The sequence below is a fragment of the Phoca vitulina genome, unplaced genomic scaffold (assembly GCF_004348235.1).
Source record: "Phoca vitulina isolate PV1807 unplaced genomic scaffold, GSC_HSeal_1.0 scaffold3, whole genome shotgun sequence".
Taxonomy (NCBI): domain Eukaryota; kingdom Metazoa; phylum Chordata; class Mammalia; order Carnivora; family Phocidae; genus Phoca; species Phoca vitulina.
The window spans coordinates 71,818,425-71,844,501 of NW_022589706.1; the positions used below are offsets into that span (position 1 = coordinate 71,818,425).

The window sequence follows — 26,077 nt, forward strand, 5'->3', positions numbered from 1 at the left end:
CTTCATGAATTCTTACAGGAACGTTATGAGTTGTTAATAGCTTCAGTTTTTTTTAAATGAAGAAACTGAAGCTTAAGAAGGTTAAGTGACTTACCTGAGGTCATACAGCTATTTGGGAACCAAATTTTCTAGGTTGATTTTTTTTTTTTTTTTTCCCCTAGGGAGGGGGCAGGTTTTCATTGGTAATTTTGCTTGTTTTCTACAGATCAAATCTCGTAACAGTGAAGTTTTGGAAGGTATATTTTCTTTCTTAAGTGTCCTTTCTAATTGCATTGTGGTTTTATTTACAGGTCTACAAATCTGAGTCAGTAGGAACATAATGTCTTGTGGAAAGTCCTAGCTGGTAATCAGCATTCCTTCATTTAGTAAATATTTATGCTATGTTCCAGGCTTGGGATACAAAAATAAATGCATTTGAAGGAGCTTGCAATATAAAAGCACCTCCATTTTTTTTTTTTTTTCCAGCAAATACTGTCTTGGTTTTTTTTTTTCCTAACTTGTATATACCAAACAAGTAAAAATAACCTAAATCCCACTACCAAAAAAGCATTTAAGGAATGAAAGCAAACCCACACTCCATTAACCACTCTTAAATTTGCTTTGTATCATTTTCAGCTTTTCTTATGCTTGTACCTACTATGACACAACACATGCACACACATTTAACTAGGAAATGCAATAATAGTATTGGTTTGCATTTTTTAAAAAATCGCTTGATGAATTATCATGGATAACTCGTCAGAACAATCAGATTTATCCCGTTTTGAAATACGCCCCCATAACATTCCTCTGTAACTACCCATGTGATTGGTTTATTAACTATTTCTCTGTTAAATAGCCTTTAAATCTCCATTATTTTGTTATTATAGTACTAAAGTAAATAGCCTTATAAGGAAATCTTTATGTTGTTATTTCTGTAGGCTAAATTTCAAACCGGGATGCTGAATCAAGTTTAATATGTACTTCCATGTTACTTTTTTAAAGGTTGTGCTGATTTGTTTTTTCATCAACATTGTGTGAATAAATGCCCATTTCCCTAAGTGAATTTTTTTAGCTTCCTAAAATTTTTTGAAACTCTAAAATATATGTGCAAAAACAGAAGATAGCATAGTGTGTTCCTCTGGGCCTATCATCCCTCTTCAACAAATATCTACCTCACTTTTACCTCCAACCAAGTAGATTCTATTTAGAGTGCATTCCAAAGATGAAATTGTTTCATCCATATGAAATATTTTAAGTCTTTCATTTTCTTCAGTTTGAGCAAGGGAGTAGTATTGTGTTGTGTGGGTGCTACCTACACAGTATGTTAAGGTTCTTCCTTTTCTTCCACGTACTAGCTGTGTGACCTTGGGCAGCGTTGCCTAACTCTTCCGTGTCTCTGTTTCCTTAGCAGCAAAACAGCGTAATAATAGTACTGAACTCATAGGTTGTTGTGAAGAAGTGATAAAGTTAATGTAAATTTCTTACTGTACTGTGTGGCACATAATAAATAACTGTGCTGACATCATAAATGTTAGCAGTCATTTGTTCTTCTGGGCCATCTGATGATAGAAAATGGTATAGGAGAAGGTTGACTGTATCTCCCTCATTACCATAGCCCTAGCACTTATTGTAAAAGTTCTGAAAAATGGTAGACTCATTGAACATTTGTTGAGTTGCAGAATGGTTTGGGAAATTTTACATATACTTTCTTGTTCTTATAATATCGCAATATTCCATAATCTTTCCAGATTTGTAGAAAAAACTTTATTCCATAATAGTGTCTAATCTTTTTTCTCGAGCAACTTATATCATTCAACTTATTCATTAATTTAACAAATATTTATTGTGTATCTACTACTAGGTGCCAGATGCTGTTTTAGGCATTGAGGATACATAAGGAAACAAAATAGACAAAACCTTTGCTTTCATGGAGTTCACAATCCTCGTTAAATTTGAACTTCATCTGAGTTTTTTTTCTTGTTCTCATTCTTGCACTGTACATTGATACTATTTCTTATTAAAAAAAGTATTTTCGGAGCACCTGGATAGCTCATTCGGTTAAGTGTCCGACTCTTGATCTCAGCTCAGGTCTTGATCTCAGGGTCGTAAGTTCAAGCCCCCCATTAGGCTCCATACTGGGCATGGAGCCTACTTAAGAATAACAGCAATAATAATAATCCATACTGGGCATGGAGCATACTCAATAATAATAATAATAATAAATAAATATTTTCGAGTGCAAAGTTATAAGGAAAGAAGAAATCAGGGTTTTCTTGTTTTTAAAGTAGACTTCATGCTTCATCTTGGAATAGACTAGACCGTCCTATCAGTCATCTTCATCTTTAGTACATTATACTTCTGAGGTGATGTATAGAATGACAGCTTTGCCTCAGCGACGTAAGATAACCTTTAATATACAGTATCATTAAGACAGGAAACTATTTTCGATATATTAGAACAGTTTTCCCAAAAAAGGTCTTTTTAAATATCTGTTAAGATATTTTGGACAGTTCTATACATCATGATGTTGGATATTGGTTTTAGCACAAATTATAATCTCTTACAGATAATATTTCACATATTAAACAATAGGGGTACCTTTTATGCATTGCTTTCTGAAAGTTTTCATTTAAGAATACTAGGTTACGAAAACAAAAAATTACATATGTATATATCTGAAGTTTTTACCCTGTTTTAAAAGGTAATAATATGAATTTATTGATGTTGTCAGGAGTCTCTGGCTATTTCTTCCACTTCTCTGTGTTTGTATAAAAATACGTAAAACATTTTTAGGTGATTGTGATCCTTTTATATTTCTGCTTTGTGACCTTTTCATTGATTAGAGACATCTTTCCCTGTTTATTTTTAAAAGTCTACCTAATTTATAACAGTGGGATTTATGTGTATGTTCTAACTTGTTTAATATCTTAGGCATTTAGGCAGAATTCTTGTATGTATACTTAAGCACACATTTCCATCAGTTCTGTCAAATAAATTCCTAGAGAAGGAATTGTTGGACTAAAAGATATCTAAAATTCTGAGATGTATTATTTACATTGCCTTCCAGAAAGGGTATAACAGTGTGTAATGTTTAAAAGTGCCTTTTTGCCTGTGGTCTGCTAGGACTGTCTTTTTTAATGGATGAAAAATAATGGTATTTTATTTTTTTTATTTTAACTTTTTAATTATTAATGAAGTTGAACATCTTCTCATTTTTTTTCCTGTTGAACTGCCTATATGTGTTCTTTGTTTATTTTCTTTATACAGTTTCATGTTTTATTTTTTATTGTTAAATACTGGACTTAGATGAAATTTATTTTCATCTGGGTATGAGGTACAATTTTAACTTTTTTTTCTGAAATTGATGATGGGTGCTCCCAGTAAAAGATGGGAATTTATGAAACACAAGTTGGAAGTGCTATTTAATGTAAAATATTAATTTGTTTTCTTTGGACATGTGCAAAAACCTTTTTTATCGAAGTATAGCTAACACACAGTGTTACATGAGTTTCAGGTGTACAACAGTGATTGAACAGCTATGCCTTATGCTGCACTTACCACACGGTGAGCACGTCTCACAGCACAGGGAATATAGTCAGGAATACTTAATAGCATCGGTAGCTACACTTAAGATGAGCACAGCATAACATAGTTACATACAAAATTTTTAATTAATTATAAATAGAGTAGATTTAGATGTAGGCAGCATTGTGTGCTGTTATGTAACCTTTTCATACTAAAATTTTAGGTTTGTATTTTGTCCCCCACATTTTGCAAATTTTTTGCCTGTAGCCACTTTAAATACATGTAAATATTTGGTGTCATAATATTAACAAAAAGGAAAGATGTTTAAACAGATAATTAAGGTTGAAGAATCCTTTATTGACAAAACAAAGTTCTTGTTCTTTGGGGAAAGAAACATGTCTAGGTGACACGGCATAAATCATCTAGTTCGAAGTTTTTTTCAGACTTAGACTGTTACTAACAGTGCTCACCCTACCCCAATAAATATATGGGTTATAATCCCTTATTAAAGTGGATAATGGGAAGTAGTTGGTATCTGCAGAATGCACATTTACTTTATGAAATAAATTGGAAAATAAAAATTTAACCATCCACACTTAATGAAATTATACTTTAAAACTTTAATAATTCCAAAGTGTTGAGTTCAGTTCAGGGTAGCTTCCCTGTTCTGTTAATTAAACTTTGGAACATTGAAACCTGGGCTGTGGGAGATGATTGGATAGAAAGCATTACTCTATTCATTTACTACCTCCCAGCCTACAAAAATGAAAAGGAAAAAAAAGAAAAAAAAAAACAACTTTAATAACATTTACTTAGTTTGTTACAACTATATTATAAAATTTTCAGGCTTTCAACTTAAAAGCTGTCATGTTTATATTTATTTTGAATACTGTACTTCTACAAGTTTTATTTCTAAAAGCATAGGGTACTGATTTAATTAATACTGCACTTTTGTAAGCTTTGGCAGATGGTTTCATATTAGCACAGCAGTATGTCTGAGGAATTTGCTCTCTAAAAGTAAAAGTATATAAGAAATAGATAAATGTATTCAAAGTACAAATATGTAATATAGCTTCCTTTTTTTGTTTCTTTTAAGATTTTATTTTTAAGTAATCTCTACACCCAGTGTGGGGCTTGAATTTACAACCCCAAGATTGAGTCACTGCTCTACCTACTGAGCCAGCCATGCACCCCTATAGTATAGCTTATTAAGATCATATAGTTTGAGTTTCTCTTTCAGTTATGACGATATGTAAATTTTCTATCACTGTTATAGCCTCTGTTACACTCTCTTGGTTTTAGGTTAAGAGCATTAATTACTTGAGCTATCTATATCTCATTTCCTCCTCATTTGTTAAATGAGAGAGACTGTTACCTACTTTGTAAGTTTATTGTGGAAGTTTATAACAACGGTTAATAAAAGCCCTTTGCAAAGCCTGGTACATAGTAAACAATTATTCAAATAAGCTACACTGATAGGGCTCAGCTTTTTTTCACTGCTGAATACTCAGTCACAGGGGGAACCCTTTCCTTTCAATATTGCTCTGTAGAATTACCTGTCAGTTTAGTGATGTATGTTATTGTTAAGTAACATTATGGTTTACAAATAACATTATTACAGTGATTTCTACTTTTGAAAGACTGATAAAAGTCTCTGTTTTTCCTTTAATTCAGTTGACATTTACTGAGTATACAAGATAAGTAGAAGAAATAACATTGGGCCTGATGTCAAGAGAACTGTCTACACATGTATTCATTATAATAACATTTTTGCCTTTATTTTGCATTAATGCTTCTTATAATAACTGTGCAGACTTTGATTGTTCTTCTCTGTTTTAGAAGGTGGTGGACCCAGGAAAAGAAAATTATCATCTTCTTCGGAGCCATATGAGGAAGATGAATTTAATGATGATCAGTCTATAAAAAAGAAAAGACTGGATCATGTAAGTTATATTTGAACTGCAGTATCAAAATCAGCTGTTAGGCATAGAATATCTTGAATCTGTGGATATTAGACCTAAATGAATCACTCCTTTTTCACAACCAAATCAGAATGTGTTTACATTTCATTTATGACTTTTTGCTTTCTTTTTAATTTATCTGGTATTAATTGCTTATCTCTGAGTTATAAAATCAATTATTAAAAACATTCTAGTGGCATGATAAAGTAACTTTGGGAAAATATACTTTGAATATATAATTGAACACTTAAGAAAAATGGCTGTTATCACCACCAGCACCATTTCCTCCTCCTCAGTGGCAGCTATTTATAATTCTTCTAGATGACATCTTTGATATTTAACTGCTTATCTAAAAATAATTACGGTTATGCTTTTATTGGGTTACTCTATAGTTTTCCATTAACTTTTCACTTTATGAATAGAACTACTGAGAGGCCTCCCAGTGAAACCAGACATAGTCCTCCCTGCCTGCATTCAAGACAACAAAATTTCTTCTTGGTAATCAAAATCAAAATCAGTTACCCCAACTAGTATAATAACCTTTTTTTTTTTTTTTTAATGTGTGATTTAATGGTATAAGAAGCCCAGAGTAGCCAGGTGGCAATCTCTACCCTAATTTAATGAGACAATGTTATGTCCCTACATGGAAGCATTTTTTTCTTAAGAACTAATACTAATGGGAAGTAAAAATTCTGTGATTGGGTTTTTAGCTATGAGGAACAGCTGTAGTATAAGAGACTAGGCCCACATTTTATTTTACAGATCTATATATAATGGCTGTGGGGAAAATAGCATCATATTGATTGCTGATTCAAAGCATTTACTTTCTTTGTACATCCTGTTGAATAACACATCAGTCTTGGGTGTTCTCTATAAGTTCATGTGCTGAATTTTCACTAAGTGGTACCACTGTTCTATAAGCCTGCTGCTTCTGAGTATTGAGGCCCGTGGTGAAATCACTGAACTTGGGCATGAATTCATTGATGCACTTTTCTTAGCTCCCTGGTCAGGAGCATTATGGTGTCACAGTGTACTGTGTGAATTAGGTTTTCTCTATATCTGTATATGATATGTTAGTTTCCTAGGACTGCCATAACAAAGTAGCACAAGCTGGGGGGCTTAAACAACAGAAATGTATTGTCTTACAGTTCTGAAGCTAGTGCGTCAGAAGGGTTAGTTTCTTCTGAAGGCTTTCCATTATTCTCTTTGTTCCTGGTGGTTTGCTGGCAACTTTGGTGTTTCTTGGCTTGTAGATCCTTGCCTTTGTCATCACATTGTGTACTCTTTGTGTGCATGTCTGTCTCCAAATTTCTCCTTTTCGTAAGGACACCAGTCATCAGATTAGGGTTTGCCCTAATTTTAATTTGATTATCTCAGTAAAGACTCTGTCTCCAAATAAAGTCACATTCTGAGCTACTGGGTGTTATTCGTCACATGAATTTTGGAGAGACAGAATTCAACCCATAACTGATATTGCCAGGAGCAAGTAGAAAGGAAAGGCAGCTTACGGTAGTTTTCTGTTACTGTCCCTTCCATGATGAAAGGGGTCCAATGTAATCAGCTTTCCACCAGACAGTTGACTGAATCTCCCAAGGAATGGTGGTATTGTGGAAACTCATTGTTGGCCTCTTCTCTTGGCAAGTCAAGTATTTGTTGATAGCAATGGTCAGATAAATCTTGGTGTGGGACTGTCTTGTTGATTTGTATGCACAGCCTCAATTCCTGTTACCATGGCCATTTGTATGTAGACCCATTGAGCAAGCATTCAGATGGCTGTGGTGGTATTGGTATTCACAAAATAGATCATCTTGTCTATCTGATTACTAAAAATTTCCTCTGTAGTAGATGGCCTTTGCTGAACATTCTCAAGGAAAACTGTTTCCCTTGCATTCTGTTCTCAGAAAAACTCCTGATAAGTTCAACAGTGCACCTCTTTCCCAGACTTCTGGTTACCGATCTTTTACTCTTACTCTCCTCCTTGGCTTCTGTCCATACTATATCATAGCTCTATACATCTGGCCATCTCTTTCTATACAAAAGGGACAGTAAGATGTACTGCCCAAAGTTGTGCACAGGGCTACTCTTTTAAAAGAGGTTAAATCATAGCAGTTGTTTACTTCACTTTGGGCTGCTTCTAACAGTATGTAAACCCTTTGAAAACCAAGTTCAAGATTTTCCTTCATTATTTGATCATAAAGAATTCCCAAAAGTGCCGTAGATACTGGTTGAAGTAGAGGCAGCAGTAAAGCAGAAGTAGGTACTATGGGAGTCTGGGACTGCTGCACATGCAGCTTATTTGTGCCTCCTGAACCTGCTCAAGTTCAATTTCAGTCTCCCGTTTTGATGATGGGTTGCTGCTGTTCATGCCCAGTTTTAGGCTTGGTAGATGAGATAATCAGATCACATCAGCTCAAGTCTCATGGTCATTTAATGTCCCATGGCCAACCATTCTGTTCCTATCAGGACTCCCTATCAAGCCAACAATTGTTTCACAGAGAGAAGTCCATTCTGTTTTTAAAAGGTGAATGTGTTCCAGTGCAGTAAATATGTTAAACAGCAGTTTTAGTGTAGCCTAAATTTTGTGTTATTTATGTACAGTTTTGTTCATGAGAAGTACTAGATGAACACAGAACACTGTACCCAGCTGCACTGGGCCACATAGGAATACATAAAATGCACACACCCCAAACACCTACTGGCTCCCTCATTTTACCATGTTTATTATCCCATGAGCCTGTGTTTCTGTTCTTTCACAATGGTGAACTTTTTGGGAAAAAAGCACCTGTTCAACATCCCGAACATATCTAAGCAATCTCGTTCAAAAATATCAGGCAGTACATACAAAAGGAAAGTTTTAAGTGTTGAAGAAAAGCTTGAAACAGACATTTGGGAAGAAATAAGGATATGCTATATCCTGAGCAACAGGCATAAAGGAATGCACATTGTGAAGCATCAGAGACAGTGCCACAAATATAATACAGCCAGCCTGTCATGAAATGCTGGGAAAGGCATAAAGAAATAGGAGAAAAGTAAAGATGGTTGAGCATTTGAATTAAAGATCAAAGAGTGAAAAAATCAGGAACACCCTTTTCCATATGGATCTTTATATACAAAGCCTTTTTAAGGAAATAACTGTATCCTGCAGAAGTAGCTTCTTTCGGTGCCACTAGTGGTTGCTTTAGTAGTTTCAAACAGTGCTGCAAATTCCTAAGCCATCAGCTGTCACGCAGAGCAATGAGTGCAGATGGGAAAGCTGCAAAAGAATTTTCCAGGTGTGATACAGAAGTAAACTAAAGGAAGCAACTGTACATTGAATTAAACTCTAAATTTTGACAAAACAGGTATCTGTTATAAATGCCTGCCTTACAAGTCCCAAATCTGAAAGACAGAAAAGAGGAATTAGGGCTTTGAAAGATGGCATTACTTGATGTTCAGCGCTAGTGCCAGGTAGAGACTTAGAGCTAAAACCAATAGTAGTTTATTACTTACCAAACTGAGCTGAGCCTTTTAAAAGAAATAAAGTCAGCCTTAGAGTTCACTACAGGTATAGGAAAAATGGATGGATTGCCCAAATCTGCATTGATACTTTTACTTAATTCTTGTCTGTTGTAAGAGAATTATTGTAAAAACAACAGCAAGTGAAAAAAACTTTCCTTAAAAACTCTCATAATGCATCAAGCCTGCCTATTTACAAAAACCAAACTCAACCCCATTTTTTTTCTTCTTTTTGCCTCAGAAAACCACCACTCTGAGATAGCCCTGTGATAAAAGTGTGATTACATCATTTATGGCTTACTATTTAAAGTGAGCATTTAAGATGCTAATTGCTATTACTGAAAGAATGCAGATGTGATTATAGAATTTGGGAATAGATTTAACATCAGAATGTTCATTGCTACCATTGTAAAAGCCTGGAGTGATAAAAGAGTGTTTGCATTATGTGTGGTGGAAAACTCTCCTTGATTTATTTGTGATTTTGAAAGATTTTGATTCTTTAGAGAAGTTTTTAAAACTTAGAACAAGCTATGTTAAGAAAGCAGGTTGGATTGGAGGAAGTAGAAACTGGAGGAGATAAAGAGCTAGGGTCCCACTCTGATGATCTAACCACAGAACTCTTGCAATAATTTGCTGCTGCTGGCCATATGAATGCAGAAGGTGATGATGACAGTGATGGTGAAGACTAAAAGGCTACACCATGACAGCTTAACACATCACGTTAGCTGGTGTTTTAAGTGTTACTGAAAACAGTTACACTGGTTTGAAGATAATGGCTTTAATGCTGAATGTAGTAAGAGTCATGCATAGCATCCATTTGAATTTAGAACCATACAGACAGGGGCACCTGGATGGCTCAGTCAGTTAAGCATCCAACTTGATTTCAGCTCAGGTCATGATCTCAGGGTTGTGAGTTCAAGCCCCACATTGGGCTCTGCGGTTGGTTCAGAGTCTGCTTAAGATTCTCTGCCTCTCCCTCTGCCCCTCCCCTGGCTTGAATGCACGTGCATGCTCTCTCTCAAATAAATAAGTTAAAAAAAAAAAAAACCATATAGACAGCATTAGTATGAAAGGAGGGGCTCGCAAAGGAGCAGAAATATATATTTGTTTATTTTATAATTTCTTATTTATATTTTTAGCCAGTATAGCAGAGATAACACAATGAGCCATGGCATTCCATAGCTGGTGTTAACAAATTGGTTATTTTCAGATAACCCTTCTACCACTTCACAGTACCTCATAAGCTGCAATCCTTCCAGTGCTAATGCCCCCAGGCAGACTTCAGTTCATATTTATTATAGTATTTATGTATTTCTTAACCATTTAATGTATGTGAAATTGTGCCACCCTGTTTTAAGCACAGTCCTTTCTTTTTTTAATGTGTCACTGATGAAGTTTTTGAATGTTGTGCCTCTAACATGATTTTTCTTAGACACTGTAGTTTATAATTTTCATGATTTTGCACAGTCCGGTAATTTTGGAATTGCATATGTCATGTAGCAGAACAGACTGTAGTTTTCAGCAGGACACCCGACCTTGCTTCAAAAGCTTATGGGTCTCTGCTGTGATTTTCCTATTAGGGCTTTCTAGAGACACTATACAACATCCTTATTAGCCACAGATTCTTTGAGACCATTGGCATCTGCTTGTTGGTCAAGAAACCCAAGTGGCAGAGCACCTTGTACTGTATCCTGGACTGCTACAGAGTCTTCTCTTCATGTGGGCCCAATTCGAAACTGTGACTGTGTTAAAGAGTTAGTTTGTAAACAGATTAAGCAGCACACACCATAATGAAGTATACCTTGCCTCCAATATTGAAGGAGGCTGACCAAGTGTTGTGCTTCTTTCTCGTAGAGTTAAACAATATGCACCCTTTTTCTTTCCTTTTTTTTTTTTTGAATGGCATTTGCAACATGCCCCAGATTGGATCCCTCATAAAATTCATGAAAGTGGTGGTCCCCAGAATTTGAGGGGGGTTATTCCCCACTCTTTGGCATGCATGTATCTTACTAAGGTACCCACTGCTTCCTGCCTACCAGGTCCAGTCAGTGTGATGTCTTCGGTGTAGATGATTAAAGTGAATTCTGTGCACTGTGCAAAACTATCAGTCCTAGAGTACTGTATGAGGAAAGAGCAAGAGAGTTACCATAACCCTAAAGACAGTGAAGGTGCATCTATCACTGACCCTGCCCAGATGAAAACAATTGCTTTGGCTTGTCCTTTCTAATTGGGATGGGGACAGTGGGGGAAGAAGCATCTGACAGATTGATAACTGCACAGTTTTATTGATTTGCTCCAGTAAAAATACCACATCTGGTTTAGTAGTTAAAATCAGGGTCATCACCTCTTTGTTTATGATAACCTGAAGTAATCCCCCAAAACCTATCATCTAGCTCTCGTATAGGCCAAGGAGGCCCATTTCATTGGGATGGGATGGTGATACCGTCTCTCAGTTCCTTCAGGAATATGCTGTTGCTGCTGCTTGTACTTCTCTTCTTCCTCTTCCTACCCCTTCCTCTGCCCCTCCGCGGTTTTAGGAACTTGGATTTGTTTTTTTCCTACAATAATGGCCCTTCGTGGGCCAAGGAGCTACTACGAGATTGCTGCCAGTCCTAAATATATCTGCTCCAGCTCTGCATTCTGGAATGGGAAAAATAACCACAAGATTAATTCATAACCCTGTAGCCCACTGAGACAGATTTAGGCCCAGACTCTGTGTATCACCTGTCTTGTATAAAGCTCTGGTGTTACCACTGGATTGCATAGGTATTTTAAGTCACCAGAGATTAGCAGAGCTGGCAGAAGTGTTAAATCTGAGAGCAGACAGCAAATGAGAGATATACCATCTACTGAATGTTTAATTTGTACTATCATATATTTGATTCCCAAAAGATATTTACTGCTTTCCAAACGTCAGACTTTTTTTTATTAAGGTAAAATTCACATAGCATAAAATTAGCCATTTTAGAATGAACAGTTCATTGCTAGTCTAACATCCCATCTAGTTCCAAAATCTTTCTATCCCCCCATACTAGCCTGCCATCCCTTTTAAGTCGTTTCTCTCCTTTCATTCCTCCCCCCAGCCCTGGGCAGCCACCAGTCTGCTTTCTGTCTGTGGATTTACCTGTTCTGGATATTTCATGTAAATAGAAGCACACAATATGTTACCTTTTGTGTCTAGCTTTCACTTAGCATAATGTTTTTGGAGGTTCATCCACATTGTAGCAAGTATCAGTACTTTTTTTAAGGCTGAATATCATTTTGTGTATATACTACAGTTTGTTTATCCATTCATTCTTTGATGGACAGGAATGTGCTATGTGAATGACTAAGGTTTAGGAAACATGTATATAGTAGAAAAACAGCAGTTTACAGTTAGATACCTAAGTTTCTATTCCTGCCTCAGATAGTTATTATCTATCTATGACCTAAAAGGCTTATTCTTGGCGTTTCAGTGTCTTCAGCTGTTAAGTGAGGATGGCAGTATGAATTTCTGAGGGTTTTGAAATGCTTTCTCCATGTATTAGTGTTTTTTTCCCCAGCTCAAAATCCTTTGCTTTCTTAATAAAGGCTGACCTCAATTTAGCACTGCAGGCCAAATGCGGTATTAGCTCTGATTTAATTTTTCAGCCTAATAGCCTGTCCATGGTCTCTGTGCTTCAACCCAAATGGGCCATTCACTAATATAAAAACACATGGAGTTTTCTTCTTCCTCTTCCAAACTTCCATAGTATTTTATTTGCTTCTGTCTTGTGGAACTCCATCTTTACACCTCTGTGCAGCAGAGGTATCACTCACAATTTAGTATTTCTATTTTGGGTAGGGAAAGAAAAATAACATTTAGTTGTTGGATAAGAAAGGAGGTAGAAGAGAAAAGATGAGGCTGTATTTTTCTATATCTTGATTATATGGCATGTGGTATAGTTCTAAGCAGAGTTAGATAAATCTTTTTTGATTGACTGAAATGCAAGATTTTTCTTATGCATGAACCCCAAGAATCTTTTTTTTTTTTTTTAAGATTTATTCATTTATTTTGAGAGGGAGAGAGAGAATCTCAAGCAGACCTTCCGCTGAGCGTGTTGTGAGGCTTGATCCCACAACCTTGGGATCATGACCTGAGCTGAAACCAAGAGTCAGACACTTAACTGACTGAGCCACCCAGGTGCCTCTTAGATGTGGAATTTTAACCAGTTTCTTTAAGTCCATTTAAGTGACAAGAAAGAGATTATATGAGTAACTATAATTATTCCCAGATTAATGTTTTGGCTTCACATAAGTTTATTATTCATGTTACTTTTATGTTATGGCTGAACAATTAATACTTAAGCCATTCTGTGAATCAGCACCAAATGAAAAGTAAACTTTTTTCTCTCAGTATTTGAAATTTGTAGGGAGGTATAAAAGTGTGAGCATAGATGAGATATTTGAATCTTTTTTTTTATTTGGCATTAGCAAATATACTTCAAAATACCTAAATTATTTAGAATAATTTGAGGAACATTCTAGTCTTTTTGCAGATTTATCTCATTTTGAGTGTTTATGAATGAAGTGTGAGTTATTGGATAGGCAGTAAAGGTCTTTTTGTGATCGTAAAACAGCAATATTTTTTATCCTTAAAGATACTAATTTGTCAGTTTTCACAAGAAACAGAAACATTTCTGAATTCTTAATGTGGTAAGCTCCAAATCAAGTCAAATATAAATGTAATTGTCTTAAGACTGTTAGCGTTATAGATGTTCTCCGTAATTGTTTTTTTTTTTTTTCTTTCCATTAGGGAGAGGAATCAAATGAGTCTGCAGAGTCTAGTAGTAATTGGGAAAAGCAAGAAAGTATTGTATTGAAATTGCAAAAGGAATTTCCCAATTTTGATAAACAGGTAGGTGGTCGTGGACAGAAATATAATCAGTGTGTACTAAATATTTGGAACAAAATAGTGTTTGAGAAAAACTGTGGAAAAGCTTAGGGTGTGTTTTGCATTTTCCTAATTAAATATACTCCTTTATCAGTATTATAAAATACTTTTATACTGCTTCTTAATTCTTTACGTTGTTTATTTACCTTAATTGCCAACTTTATCAGCACAGTAACCATAATCATAACAAACATAACAGTTGGAACTCATATATGAAATGTGAATATGTAGAAAGCCAAGTCAACTGTTTTAGCTTTTTTCATATTCTTGTCCTTTAAATTTTTCATTAAGAATTTTAAAGGGTTAGGGGTGCCTGGTTGACTGAGTCGGAAAAACGTGACTCTTGATCTCAGGATCATGGGTTCGAGCCTCACATTGGGTGTAGAGATTACTAAAAAAAAAAAACTTAAAAAAATAATCTTAAAGTATAATACTGCATTTCAGTACTTTAGTATTCCATAAGCTTTGTTCTACTTGCTAAGTAGTAAGAATGCTTTCAGAGTCTGTATAAAGATTCATGCCAAACTTGCTTCTCTTCCATCACCTGATTGTATGTAGAAGCACATTATTTGTTAACCATTTAGAATACATTCACACTTGCATTGATTTATTCAAGTATATGCACAGGTAGTACATCTGCTGAATTCTGATAAGCTAAATGCAAAATCTTGTTGGTTGGTTCTTTACATGTGTTGAAAATATATGTTTTGAAGTTAGCAGTTTGAAAAAGCCTAGCTGCATGTTATGTTTAATTGAACAAACATTTTTGATCCTCATGTGTTCAGAGCCTTCATAGGGAGAATAGAAATGCAGAAAAAGTCTAGCTTCCTTTCGTTTGAAGACTTACAAATTCGCAGAGGTGAAATTTTATATACACAGAAAGAATTTGTAAAGCAGCATGTAAACAAATCTGAAATAATCAGATACGAATTTTCAAGTGAATTTTTAAAAGAGCATAAAAGTTTTTTACAAGTTGCTAATTTTAGATTTTTAACAAAAAGATCAATGACTTATTTCTAGGAACTAAGGGAAGTACTCAAGGAACATGAATGGATGTACACAGAAGCTTTAGAATCTTTAAAAGTGTTTGCAGAAGACCAAGGTAATTAGCTCTTCTGTCCTAGAAAACACATAATTCCTGTTATGTTCTGTATTTTGGAATATAAGAAAATGTAAACCTATTAGGTAATTATCAGAGAATGGGATTGCAAAAGATCTTGGAAATAATGATGTAAAAATTTTTTAAATGAGCAGTTTCCAAATGTTTTGGCTTGTTCTTTAATGGCAGTGTAAAATGAAATAGTAAATATCTTTTTCCATTTGGCTTTTTTTTTTTTTTTTTTGATAGTTAAGGCTACTTTTAAATTACCATGTTTTATTGAATATAAAAGGAACATTTTTTATATTTTAACAGCACACAGGATGGATCTTATGATTGCTGGTGGTTTATAATCCCTGTAATGTAGGTGTCCTAGCCTGCTCTTACATGAATAATCAGAAGCACCAGTATCAGAAACCTAAAAGATGAATATCACTGGCATGGAAGAAAGTCCCTAAACCTGTATTGGAGTACTTTTAACTTTCAGAACCAAATGTTAGAGGATAAGTAGTGGAGAAGAGTTGAATCACACATGTTTAGTAACATCCCTATGAAGAGCTGATCTAATTGATTCCTGCTTGATTACAAAACCAGCTTTAAAAACCCAGTACAGTGGTTTTATGTTTTTTGGTTTTGTTTTTTAATAAATTATTTTAAGAAATACCTTAGTACCAGTGCTCTTGATGGCACAGAGAATGAGATTGTGTGGGGGGAAAAAAGCCACCAATATCAGCAATTCTGTGTCTGAAAAATGATTCAAAAGAGATTATGAATGTGAAGAATTTGAGAACTGCCTTATCCCAGTTTCTGTCTTTTATATGTGCATATGAATGAATGTATGATAATCAGTGTATAAGTCTGAAAGCTCTTTGAGTAAGTAAAACAGACATTCTAAACAGTAAAGTATTATGTAATAGATTAACTGGTAAGAAATAACAGAGTTATCTTCAATCACAGGCATCTTAGAAATCAATGGAGTATGATAGGTTAACCAGTGATAAAGTAGCAATGTTTTTTAATAATAGTAGATTTCAATAGATGGACATGGTGATGGAAAATTAATATAATAGGAATGGTTTTAATTTAGGGTGTACATGTTTTTGCTATACCTGTCAGTGTTGGCATGGAGATGGGGCTGCTAAGTAGCATCTGCGATATCTTACGGAAATGCAGCTGCCATTTATATTCTCAGGACCTTTGTTAGAAAATGGGGGTTTTTATTCATTTTTATTTTTTAGTAATCACCTGTTTTTGAAGCTAACTATTTCAACTCATTGTACAACTTCAAATTCCACTTCAGTATTTCTCTTTAAAGCATATCAAAATTTAACAAATTATAGTTGAATTCTGTATTCAAAAGGAAAATAACACGTTTAGGTAATTTTTTCTTATTTGAGGGCTTATATCTTTATATTTATATTTAATTTATATCTTCCTAACTTAGTTATTTTTGTCTTTCTACACAGATATGCAGTATGCTTCACAAAGTGAATTTCCAAATGGAAAAGAAGCTTCAAGAAGTCAGAATTACCCTAAAAATGCAGCTAAAACAAAACTGAAACAGAAATGTTCCATGAAACCACAAAATGGTTTTAACAAGAAACGTAAAAAAAATGTATTTAATCCTAAGAGAGTTATTGAAGACTCTGAATACGATTCGGGCTCTGATGTGGGTAGTTCACTAGATGAGGACTACAGTAGTGGTGAAGAAGTGATGGAGGATGGCTATAAGGGTAAAATTCTTCACTTTCTTCAAGATGCTTCAATTGGTGAACTTACTTTGATTCCTCAGTGTTCTCAGAAAAAGGCTCAGAAGATAACAGAACTCCGGCCCTTTAATAGTTGGGAAGCTCTGGTAAGGCTACATTTTTTTCCCTGTGTGTGTGTGTGTGTGTGTGTGTGTGTGTGTGTTTAATTCACAGTACCGTTTATAGTCAAGGTGTCTTCAGCCCAGGGAGGCATAAATGGGTGGCCTTATCCTGTGTAGAGGCAAACATTACTTTCATTGTAAGCCAATAGTATTTCAAATAGTGTCATATGACCTAATTTTGAATGAATTAAGGGGTGATTTTCCTGAAAAAACCCAAGCTGATTGGCTGGGCATACTGTCACTCATTCTTTTGCATAGAAACTTGGTTCATTTCACTGCAGAAGAAGAAATTAGAGCTTACATTTAGGAAGGAGTTGCTTGCTAGCCTGTTCTGATCTGTTACTGCTGAGACACCATGCAGAAAGCAAGAATGGCAGAAATTTTACTACAACTACTTGAAGAGCAATAGCAACGTCCAGGGGAGCTCCATGATTCAAGATGCCAGCCTAAGTGTTTTATGCTTCACCACAAAAGAAGCAAATGTTTATTTTCTTTTTCTTTTAAAAATGACAGCTCAATCTCTAACATGTTTTTCTTGGTTAAACAACACGGCCATTTTATGGAGTGTAGCAGGCTGCAGCGTTTTTAATTGGAAAAGATAGAAAAGTGTGTGAAGCCTAGAATTCAAGCGTTAGGTGAAGGGAAGGCATAAGCAACTGGTAAGTACACTTTGCATGATCCTTTTATGGAATTCAATTTCCTATAAGCAAGTGTTATCCAAATAGTTGTATTTTGAGTTTTGCAAGTCTCAGTGAGCAAATTTTATTCATACGGAGCAATATAAGAACTCTGTCTTTTCAATTTTGCCTTGACTTTTGTGAGAATGTAGGCTTTTATAGCATGAATTATATACAGGCCCTGCTGTGAGAGCAATATGGATGATTTTTTACAGCTTTTGAAGATGAAGTGCCTCTTGAAGCTTTAGAAATTTTAAGGAAGTTTTATTCCCTATCTTAAGGAGTAAAGTTGTTCTGTGGTTAATTTTATACTTGTGACAAATCTGTAAGAGCCTAAGTTCCCTTAATAAGTATCTTTAAAGTGGTAGTATGGGAGGGTCCCTGAACAGTGGTTCTGAAAAGCATTTTTAAAAAAATTAAGATATTTGAAAAATAAACAACATTACTGGTATTTCATAGCTTATTTTATAAAATAAAATAAATAAAGCCATTTGTTTTGCCTAAAGCCTTTGCTTTTCCAGAGAACATCTGTCAAAGCAGGTCCTTTCAAAACTTGTTCGGCTTTGCCTGAGTGATTTATTTGTTAAAGTATTTGCTGAAGGGCTTTCTTGTTCTTCTTTTCTTGCTTTTCTTCTTTATTTTAATCTTTAATGGTCTCCTATGTTATTGCAGAATCGGTTGTTCAGGCTTGTTGGGATTCTAATTTATTTAATAAGGAATGCAATTATCTACACCACTGTGTTTAGTAACTGTAACTACTTGCCCAAATATCTTATAGTAAAAGTAAGTTATACCAGACTTATATGTGCCAGATGCTTTTAAAAATATTCAACTTAACGTGTAGAAAGCATAGTTCCCCTGCTAATTAATTGGCATAGTTTAAATTAGCCTCAACATGAAATTTTTGTGGATTATGCGTTACCTAGGTAAATCTCCTATTGTATCTGATCCCTCTTTAAAAATTGAACACAAAGATTTTTTTGCTAGCTATTTATTTAAATGTTGGTTATTTTATGTAACAGTTAAAAAGTAAACTTGCTACATCAGCAAAAAACAGGGTTTTGCTGTTCTGAAAAATGTAGGTAAATGAAGAGTTTTTGGAAATGAACAGTAACATTAGCACATCTGTGTATATAAGCTTTGAATTTTAATTTGTGTAAAACTTTAAGCTTCTACTTTCAGTCACTTTAGAATTTTCAGTGTGACTGATTTAGAGAGCAATTTCATCTTCAAATCATCAAAGGTAAAGTTAATATTATGTACATTTTAGTAAAAAGCTGTATATGATATACTCCTTTCCTGTTATTCAGAAAGGTTTAATAATGTACCTATAAACAACTTCAGAAAGAAATAAAAGAAAAAACCTAACTTTTGTTTTCATAGCTACTGTTTTTAGAAATTCCTATGAGAATTAGTTGAAATTTTAATTATGACACTCAGTCATACTATAATGACAATTACATGGCATTATATATTAAGATCAGCATGTAAATGATAGTAGTCTTAACATTGTTGAAGCTTATTTTGTCTTAAGGATTGGGGAATTTATCAGAATTTTAAAAGTCATTTATATTTCATTTAAAAATGCATACTGAGCTAACAAATCAAGTACACGTTTTAATTATGATTTTTGTTAAAAATGAAGTCTGTAACATTGGTAGGTTAATGTAATCATTAGTATTTCATTGTCTTATAAAAATAGTTCAAATGTGAAAATTATGTTTACAGTGCCTTTTAAAACAAAATTTGAAAAGTACCTCAGTTATGACTTTCCTTTTCAGAGAAATACACTTTTTAAACATTAAATGCTGTAAGATATGCTAATCACCCTTATTTTACATGAGTAAAATGTGTTTATTTAACAAAATAAGTGCATTGTGTACGAGTGTTTATGTTTGCAGCTTTACACCTATTGTTTTCTTTGAATCAGAATTTAAATAGTTTGTCAAATTTTTTTCATAATTTTTCCATCTCATTTTTCTGCTTAATAGTAGTAAAGTATGTGTTTATTGTAAGAAACCACAACATCAAATCCTGTAGACTTTGGAAATACAGCAAACCAATAATGTCAGTTTAACATGTACAGTTAATGTGGAAAATTGGGATTTTAATTGCCAAATTTCACTCATTTGATTGCATCAGTTCACTAACCTTCACTAACAACTTACTGAGTTTTTGTCTAGCCTTGTGCCTTGGGACGCTATTACATCTGTGATTATCTTATGATGTTGCATCTTTATACTTTAATCAGGATGTAATGTATGCTGACCAAAGCAAGATTCATGAGTAACTCATTCATGGATAACTCAACCTAAAAACTTTTCATATATGCATCTACTTCCTTAACATTTAGGTCGGCGTAGATGCAGTTTTCCTTGATCCTTAACAATGCAACCCAGGTTTTCGTTCATGTTAAAATACTTTATGTTCCTCATTGTGCAATTCCAGTTTACTAGTAACTCAGACCCCAGGTTTCCTTTTTTGCTTTCTCAGTTGTTATTGTAAAATGTCTTCTTAAGTTTGTCACATAAAGCATTGTAAGGCCTGTTACTTCTTCCTGATAGGATGATTTTCAGTAAATTCAGCTTTATTTTAATTTGTGTAAGTTTGATAAACATTTATAAAAAAAATTATAAATGCATTCTGAGCACTTCGTCGGCTGCTGCCAGGTATTTGTATCGGTGAATAAGATTAGGACTTTGTCCTTATAAATGTTACTTGTTAGGTGTGGGGTTAAATCTGGTTTTAAACAATCCCCCCCCATCAATTCAAAAATACTTGTAAGAGTGACACACTGTGGTGGGAGAGAGGTACTTCAATTTGTGACTATTTTTAAAAGAAAAAAGTCTTTAGAGTGATACTTGAGTTTTTAATCAAAGTGATCGTAATCAGGGCCATATTGATATTCTTTTTTTTCTTTCCATGCAATTATCCAGGAAGTAGGAATTGCTTTCTTTTTATTCCTTCCACCCGAAAAAAAAAATAGCTTTATCTCTTTTTTTGAGGAATGCTTTTTCTTTGTCTAAAATAGTACCTTCAATAACAAAGAAGAAAGTTAGTAATAATTCTACCAAAGATACCCACCACCTAAGACTGTATTGAGCATCTATTTGGGCATCCATTTGTATATTTCATACTATATAAATAGGACCGTATTTTCTATGTTCATCAGTAACTTTAGATTTACTAGTAGATCCTGCATTTACAGAGTATTTTCATTTCTTAAATCCTTTTTTGGTGAGGCTAAGTAATTTATAGAATTCTTACATGCATTTTGTCTTCAGAAAACAGTAACAACAGTACAGTATTCTTACATATTTCCTTAAGTGCTGGCCTGTCTCTTTCACAAAAACACAAACATACACACCACTAATGAAGATAAGTTTTGATTTTTATTATTCACGTATTTGGATTAACAAGTTAAATAATTCTACATGCTTGTTTCCTCCAAAAATCCATATTCACCCCCTTCTCCAGCCTGTTTCCCACACTGCAAATAACTGCTGTCACTTCTTTTGTCTGATTCTTATCACTTCCATATCTCTAGGTAATATAAGCATAAGGCTATTTTTAATTTTTGTTTTAGGTCTTATCTGTTGACATGACATTATAACACTGTGGTGAGATTAACTCTTGTTGTCAATCTCCCCTCCCATGCCCATTTCCTATTCCCTGGTCCTACTAATAGAAGTTAATAATAGGTTAATTTTGAAGATCATTTTTTAGTTATCTACATTGTTGTCACTATATAAATGCTTTTCTTAGCTTAGCCATGTAGAATATTACATGATATTGCTTAGCATTTTGTTTTCTCTAGGTATTAGTTGTCTTGGTTTTTCTGTTTGCTTAATCTTCTATATATTTATTATTTCAACTCTAAAATTTTCCTCAGTTGTCTAAATTTCCCCTCAGTTTTTAGACACTTCAGGTATTCCATCAGTTTCATCTTCCTAAGAAAGACTCTTTGGGATCTTAATGACCTGCTCTGGTTTACACTGGTTGGATTATGGGCCTGCTATTCATCTGTGGCTTTGGGCTCTCATTTCCCTGACATCCTCGGGAAAACTTGTTGTCTCTCTTGTGTAGGATCTCTTCTTCCTGAATTTCACGCATGCCTCTTTATTCCCTTGGTTTTATGAGTACATACTAAGCTAAGAGGTAGAGGTGGGTGAATTATATAGTGGAGCTAGATGACCTGGCTTTGAATCCCAATTCTGACATTTCCAGCAGTTTATCTGACCTTCAGCAAGTTCTTATTCTCCATTTCTTCATCTTTAAGTAGGGTGTATTTATGGTACTGACTGGTGGGACTTTTAAGGGTTAAATAAAGTAAACGTCCATTTAATTGCCCAGTTCTTAGAAAATGTTAGCTGCAAATATCCACAATATTTTGCATTGGAAGTGTTGTATATGTTACTAGTGAAATGCTAAGAAACTGTTGTTTTCTGCTTATCCCCCTTGCAGTTATAGCTATATTGAATGGAACTTTTTTGGATCAGTTTTTCTTTATTTTAAAACTCCTTCTGGGCTTTAAACAGATTTATGGCTAGTTACATTACCCACAGTATATTAAGACAACATTTTTCAGCCTTCCTTGTGGTATTTTGACAAAGTTCTGTCCAATGGTATATAAGCAGAAGTGTATTAGGAGTTTTGGAAAGTGTCTTTAATAGGATCCCTTTTTCCTGTTGATTGAGATGTCATTATGGTGGCAGGAACCCCACATACTGAGGATATGAAGCACCAAAGTAGAAAAATCCTTGACTTGGGAACCATTATGCCAAATCTGAAGTGCTTCTGCAGGTCTTCATTTACATCAGAGAGAAATAAACTTACATTTTATTTAAACCCCTGATTTGGGTTTACTGTTACTCATAACTGAACCTAATCCTAACAACTTCGTCTTTTAGTGAAACTTTTTCCTTGAAAATCTGGTGTTTTACATTCATGGATAGTGTATTACTGCTAGATAGATTTAAATTCTAAACTAGCAACAATAATTTGGATCATCTCTAATGTCGGTTGGCTTATATGGGAGGAAGGGTAGGGACAATAGGAAGCCCCAGGGAGATAAATTTTGACTTCAGAAATAACCAAAATGTCAAATTCATTTAAAAATCTTAGTAACCAACCCAAACTGATGCAGTATCCTGAAATAAGAGTTACCTTTTGTACTCTTCTTTATTTCCCCTACAAGAATTTCAAACATAAAAATTAGAATAGTGTAGTGAACCCCCATGTCTTCATCAGCGGCTTCAGTTCCTAGCTGATGTCTGACTTTGTTTCATCTTTACCCTCATCCACTTCCTTCCTTCTCGTATTATTTTGAAGCAAATCTCGGAGTTCATTTTATCCATAAAAATTTAAATAGATATCAAAAAAGATTTTTTCCCTAAACAAAACTACATTGTCACACCTAATAAAAATCATCACTAATTCCTTAATATTAGAACATATCCATTCAGTGTTCGGATTGTTTCTCATAAATGCCATAAATTTTATTTTCTAAGTAAGTTTGAGTTAGAATCCATTAAATAAGGTCCACATACTGAAATTGTTATCAGTCTTTTAATTCTATTTTAACCTATAGGTTCCCCAGTCCATCTGTCTCTCTCTCTCTTCCTCTGATATCTTTAGTGAAGGAACTGGATCATTTGTTCTGCAGCTTCCCTGTCTAGATTTTTCTGCTTATACCTCCCTAGTATAGTTTAACACTTTCCTCTGGATCAGTATTTTCTGTAAAATTACAATTAGAAGGTTAAATGCTCCCACCACTACTGTTACATGGTTGTTGATGTGTTCTTTCATCAGGAGAGTTATGTCTAGTTGTTTCTTTTTTGTACTGTTTATCTCTTTTCTAGATTCTGACATAATTGAATTGATCTTCTTTGGGTCAAAATAGTTCTTTCTTACTTCTGGCCTTATTACTCTGAAAGAACTTTCTAGATCTTAGATTATATTAGTCTCTTTGGGAAGTGCCCGTGAAATTTTGTTCTTTCCCTTGTAATACAAGTCATTACACTTAAAATTATTCATTGCATGTCTTTCCCAACAACTATAAACCACATGAGGACAGGGACTGTGTCTACACATCAGATGTCTTCACCAGCCAGGGTACTATCTGCTAAAAAATTAAAATATAGTAAATGGTAGTTGTTTACAGAAAAAAAAATTTTGTTTTTTTAAACTTTTAAGGTTTTTTTTTTTTTTTTTAACTTAGGGAGGTACTAATTGTAGTGAAAAAACAGTATGGACTTTGGAATCTTACCCTACTTTATGACCTTGGAAATTGAACCTTGGTTTATTCATGCAGAATTGGTGAATTTATCTTCAGTTATTGTGAAGATTTAATGAGTTAGTAAATAAAAGAGACGTCTAGTAGTTTCTAGCACATACATGGTACACAGTATTTGTTCTTTATTTCCTGGTTATTCTTACTTGTTCACTCACACACGTACACATCAGAAACATACACATTTATCCACAACAGGCATGAGATTGGGTTTCTGGTCTGTATTAGGGTTCCATTTAAAAATTTATTTATTTTTTAAAAAGATTTACTTATTTATTGAGAGAGAGAGCACGAGTGGCAGGGAGAGGCAGAGGGAAAGGGAAAGAGAATCCTTAGGCAGACTCTCCACTGAGCGCAGAGCCCTGATGCTTGGGCCCGCCTGGGGCCTTGATCCCAGGACTTGGTCCAGGGACCCTGAGACCATGACCTGAACCAAAATCAAGAGCAGGCCACTTAACCAACTGAGCCACCCGGGAGCCCCTGAAAGTATTTTAATTAGAAGTTCTAATAGAGGGGCGCCTGGGTGGCTCAGTGGGTTAAGCGTCTGCCTTTGGCTCGGGTCATGATTCCAGGGTCCGAGGATGGAGCCCTGGTATCAGCCCGGCATCAGACTCCCTATTCAGTGGTGAGTCTGCTTCTCCTTCTCCCTCTGCTCGTCCCCCTCGCTCGTGTTCTCTCTTTCTCTCAAGATCTTAAAAAAAAAAGTTCTAACAGAACCTCCTGAAAATCTTCAAGGCACTGATTTCTTATATATCCTGGTGTTTATGTATAAATCTTTTCCCTGGAAAGCACAAAGTGGGAAGTCACATTGTGATTGTTAATGTTGCCCTTGTGAAGATGTAAAGTCGTGTGCAAGTAACTTTGTATTTCACAGTGCCATTTTGTGAAGTGCTAAGAAGTTTTTGTTTTGTTTTTTAATCCTGCAGTATAATAACAACATGGCTTTGGAATAGAGTGGAAATTTTATTTCTTTCCAACTTTTTCTAAGTTAGATATGAAAAAGTATATTATTATAAATGCATTTTTGATGAAGTTATCTTTGTATAGCCCGTAAGTGTTGAATTTGTATTATTTGAGCTTCTCTGTGAATTTAGATACACTGTGATCACAAAGATTAGAGTTGTTAATGTGATTCTTGTTGTAACTTGAAAGAATATGCTAAATAAGATGACATGAATCAAAATCATGTAGTTTTATCTTAACAGGTGATTTTACTCTAGTTTCTTTCTTTTTTTTAAAAAAAAGATTTTATTCATTTGAGACACAGAAATAGAGCATGAGCAGGGAGAGCGGCAGAGGGAGAAGGAGAAGCAGGCTCCCTGCTGAGCCAGGAGCCCGATGTGGGGCTCGATCCCAAGACCCTGGAATCATGACCTGAGCTGAAGGCAGATGCTTAACCATCTGAGCCACCCAGGCATCCATTTACTCTAGTTTCTTTTATTCATTTCTGGATTGTGGGATCTCTCTTTTTGCCCAACAAGGTTTTTAGTTTTTAGACAGCTGTGGGCCTTTCTGTTCCTCCTCACTAAAAGTTTTTTTTTTTTATAAGGTTCTTCAGGATATTTTTTTTCAGCTGTCTGTATGGAAAAATTCTAATTCTTTTATAGCTTTTACATGATCAAGTATTCAGTGTCTTTCTTTTTTAAGATTATTTATTTTAGAGAACGCGCAAGAATGGGGGGAGGGACAAGAGGCAGAGGGAGAGAGAGAATCAAGCAGCCCCGCCACTGAGTGTGGAACTGACCACGGGGCTCGATCCCAGGACCCCATGATCATGCCCCAAGCCGAAACCAAGAGTCGGACGCTCAACCAGCTGAGCCACCCAGGTGCCCCTCAGTGTCTCCTTTAGAAAAATAAGTACACTGGGACGCCTGGGTGGCTCAGTTGGTTAAGTGACTGCCTTTGGCTCAGGTCATGATCCTGGAGTTCCGGGATCGAGTCCCGCATCGGGCTCCCTGCTCGGCGGGGAGTCTGCTTCTCCCTCTGACCCTCCCCCCTCTCATGCTCTCTCTCTATCTCATTCTCTCTCAAATAGATAAATAAAATCTTTAAAAAAAAAAAAAAAAGAAAAAGAAGTACACATACATTTTTGAAAAAAAATTCTTTGAGCTTTCACAAAAAAGCCATTTATACAAGTGTATTGAAATTGACTTTTTAAAAAACTTTTATCAAGTTATTTAATTGGTTGTAGTTAATTTTTGATTCATGCAGTGTCTTTCCAAATAATGGTCTCAGTTTAGGAGCAAAAATTTAAGTGGCAAATA

The 26,077-nt window shown here is 34.9% G+C and overlaps 1 protein-coding gene and 1 non-coding gene across 8 annotated transcripts in view; both read left to right on the plus strand.

Moving 5' to 3' along the window:
• Positions 1–26,077, plus strand: part of SMARCAD1 (SWI/SNF-related, matrix-associated actin-dependent regulator of chromatin, subfamily a, containing DEAD/H box 1) — a 74,934-nt gene that overhangs the window by 24,997 nt on the left and 23,860 nt on the right. For 4 of the 7 annotated variants that reach the window (XM_032400840.1, XM_032400841.1, XM_032400844.1 and 1 more), the window contains exons 6-9: positions 5,347–5,450; positions 13,738–13,839; positions 14,896–14,977; positions 16,441–16,829. In XM_032400840.1, the coding sequence (XP_032256731.1) occupies positions 5,347–5,450; positions 13,738–13,839; positions 14,896–14,977; positions 16,441–16,829 (677 nt within the window). Of the gene's footprint in view, positions 1–321; positions 344–5,346; positions 5,451–13,737; positions 13,840–14,895; positions 14,978–16,440; positions 16,830–26,077 lie in introns of those variants that run through there. The other 3 variants (XM_032400845.1, XM_032400843.1, XM_032400846.1) reach the window with 2 other exon arrangements.
• Positions 4,135–4,271, plus strand: LOC116630354. Its single transcript, XR_004298950.1, has one exon. It is a non-coding gene; the product is annotated as a small nucleolar RNA SNORA36 family (small nucleolar RNA).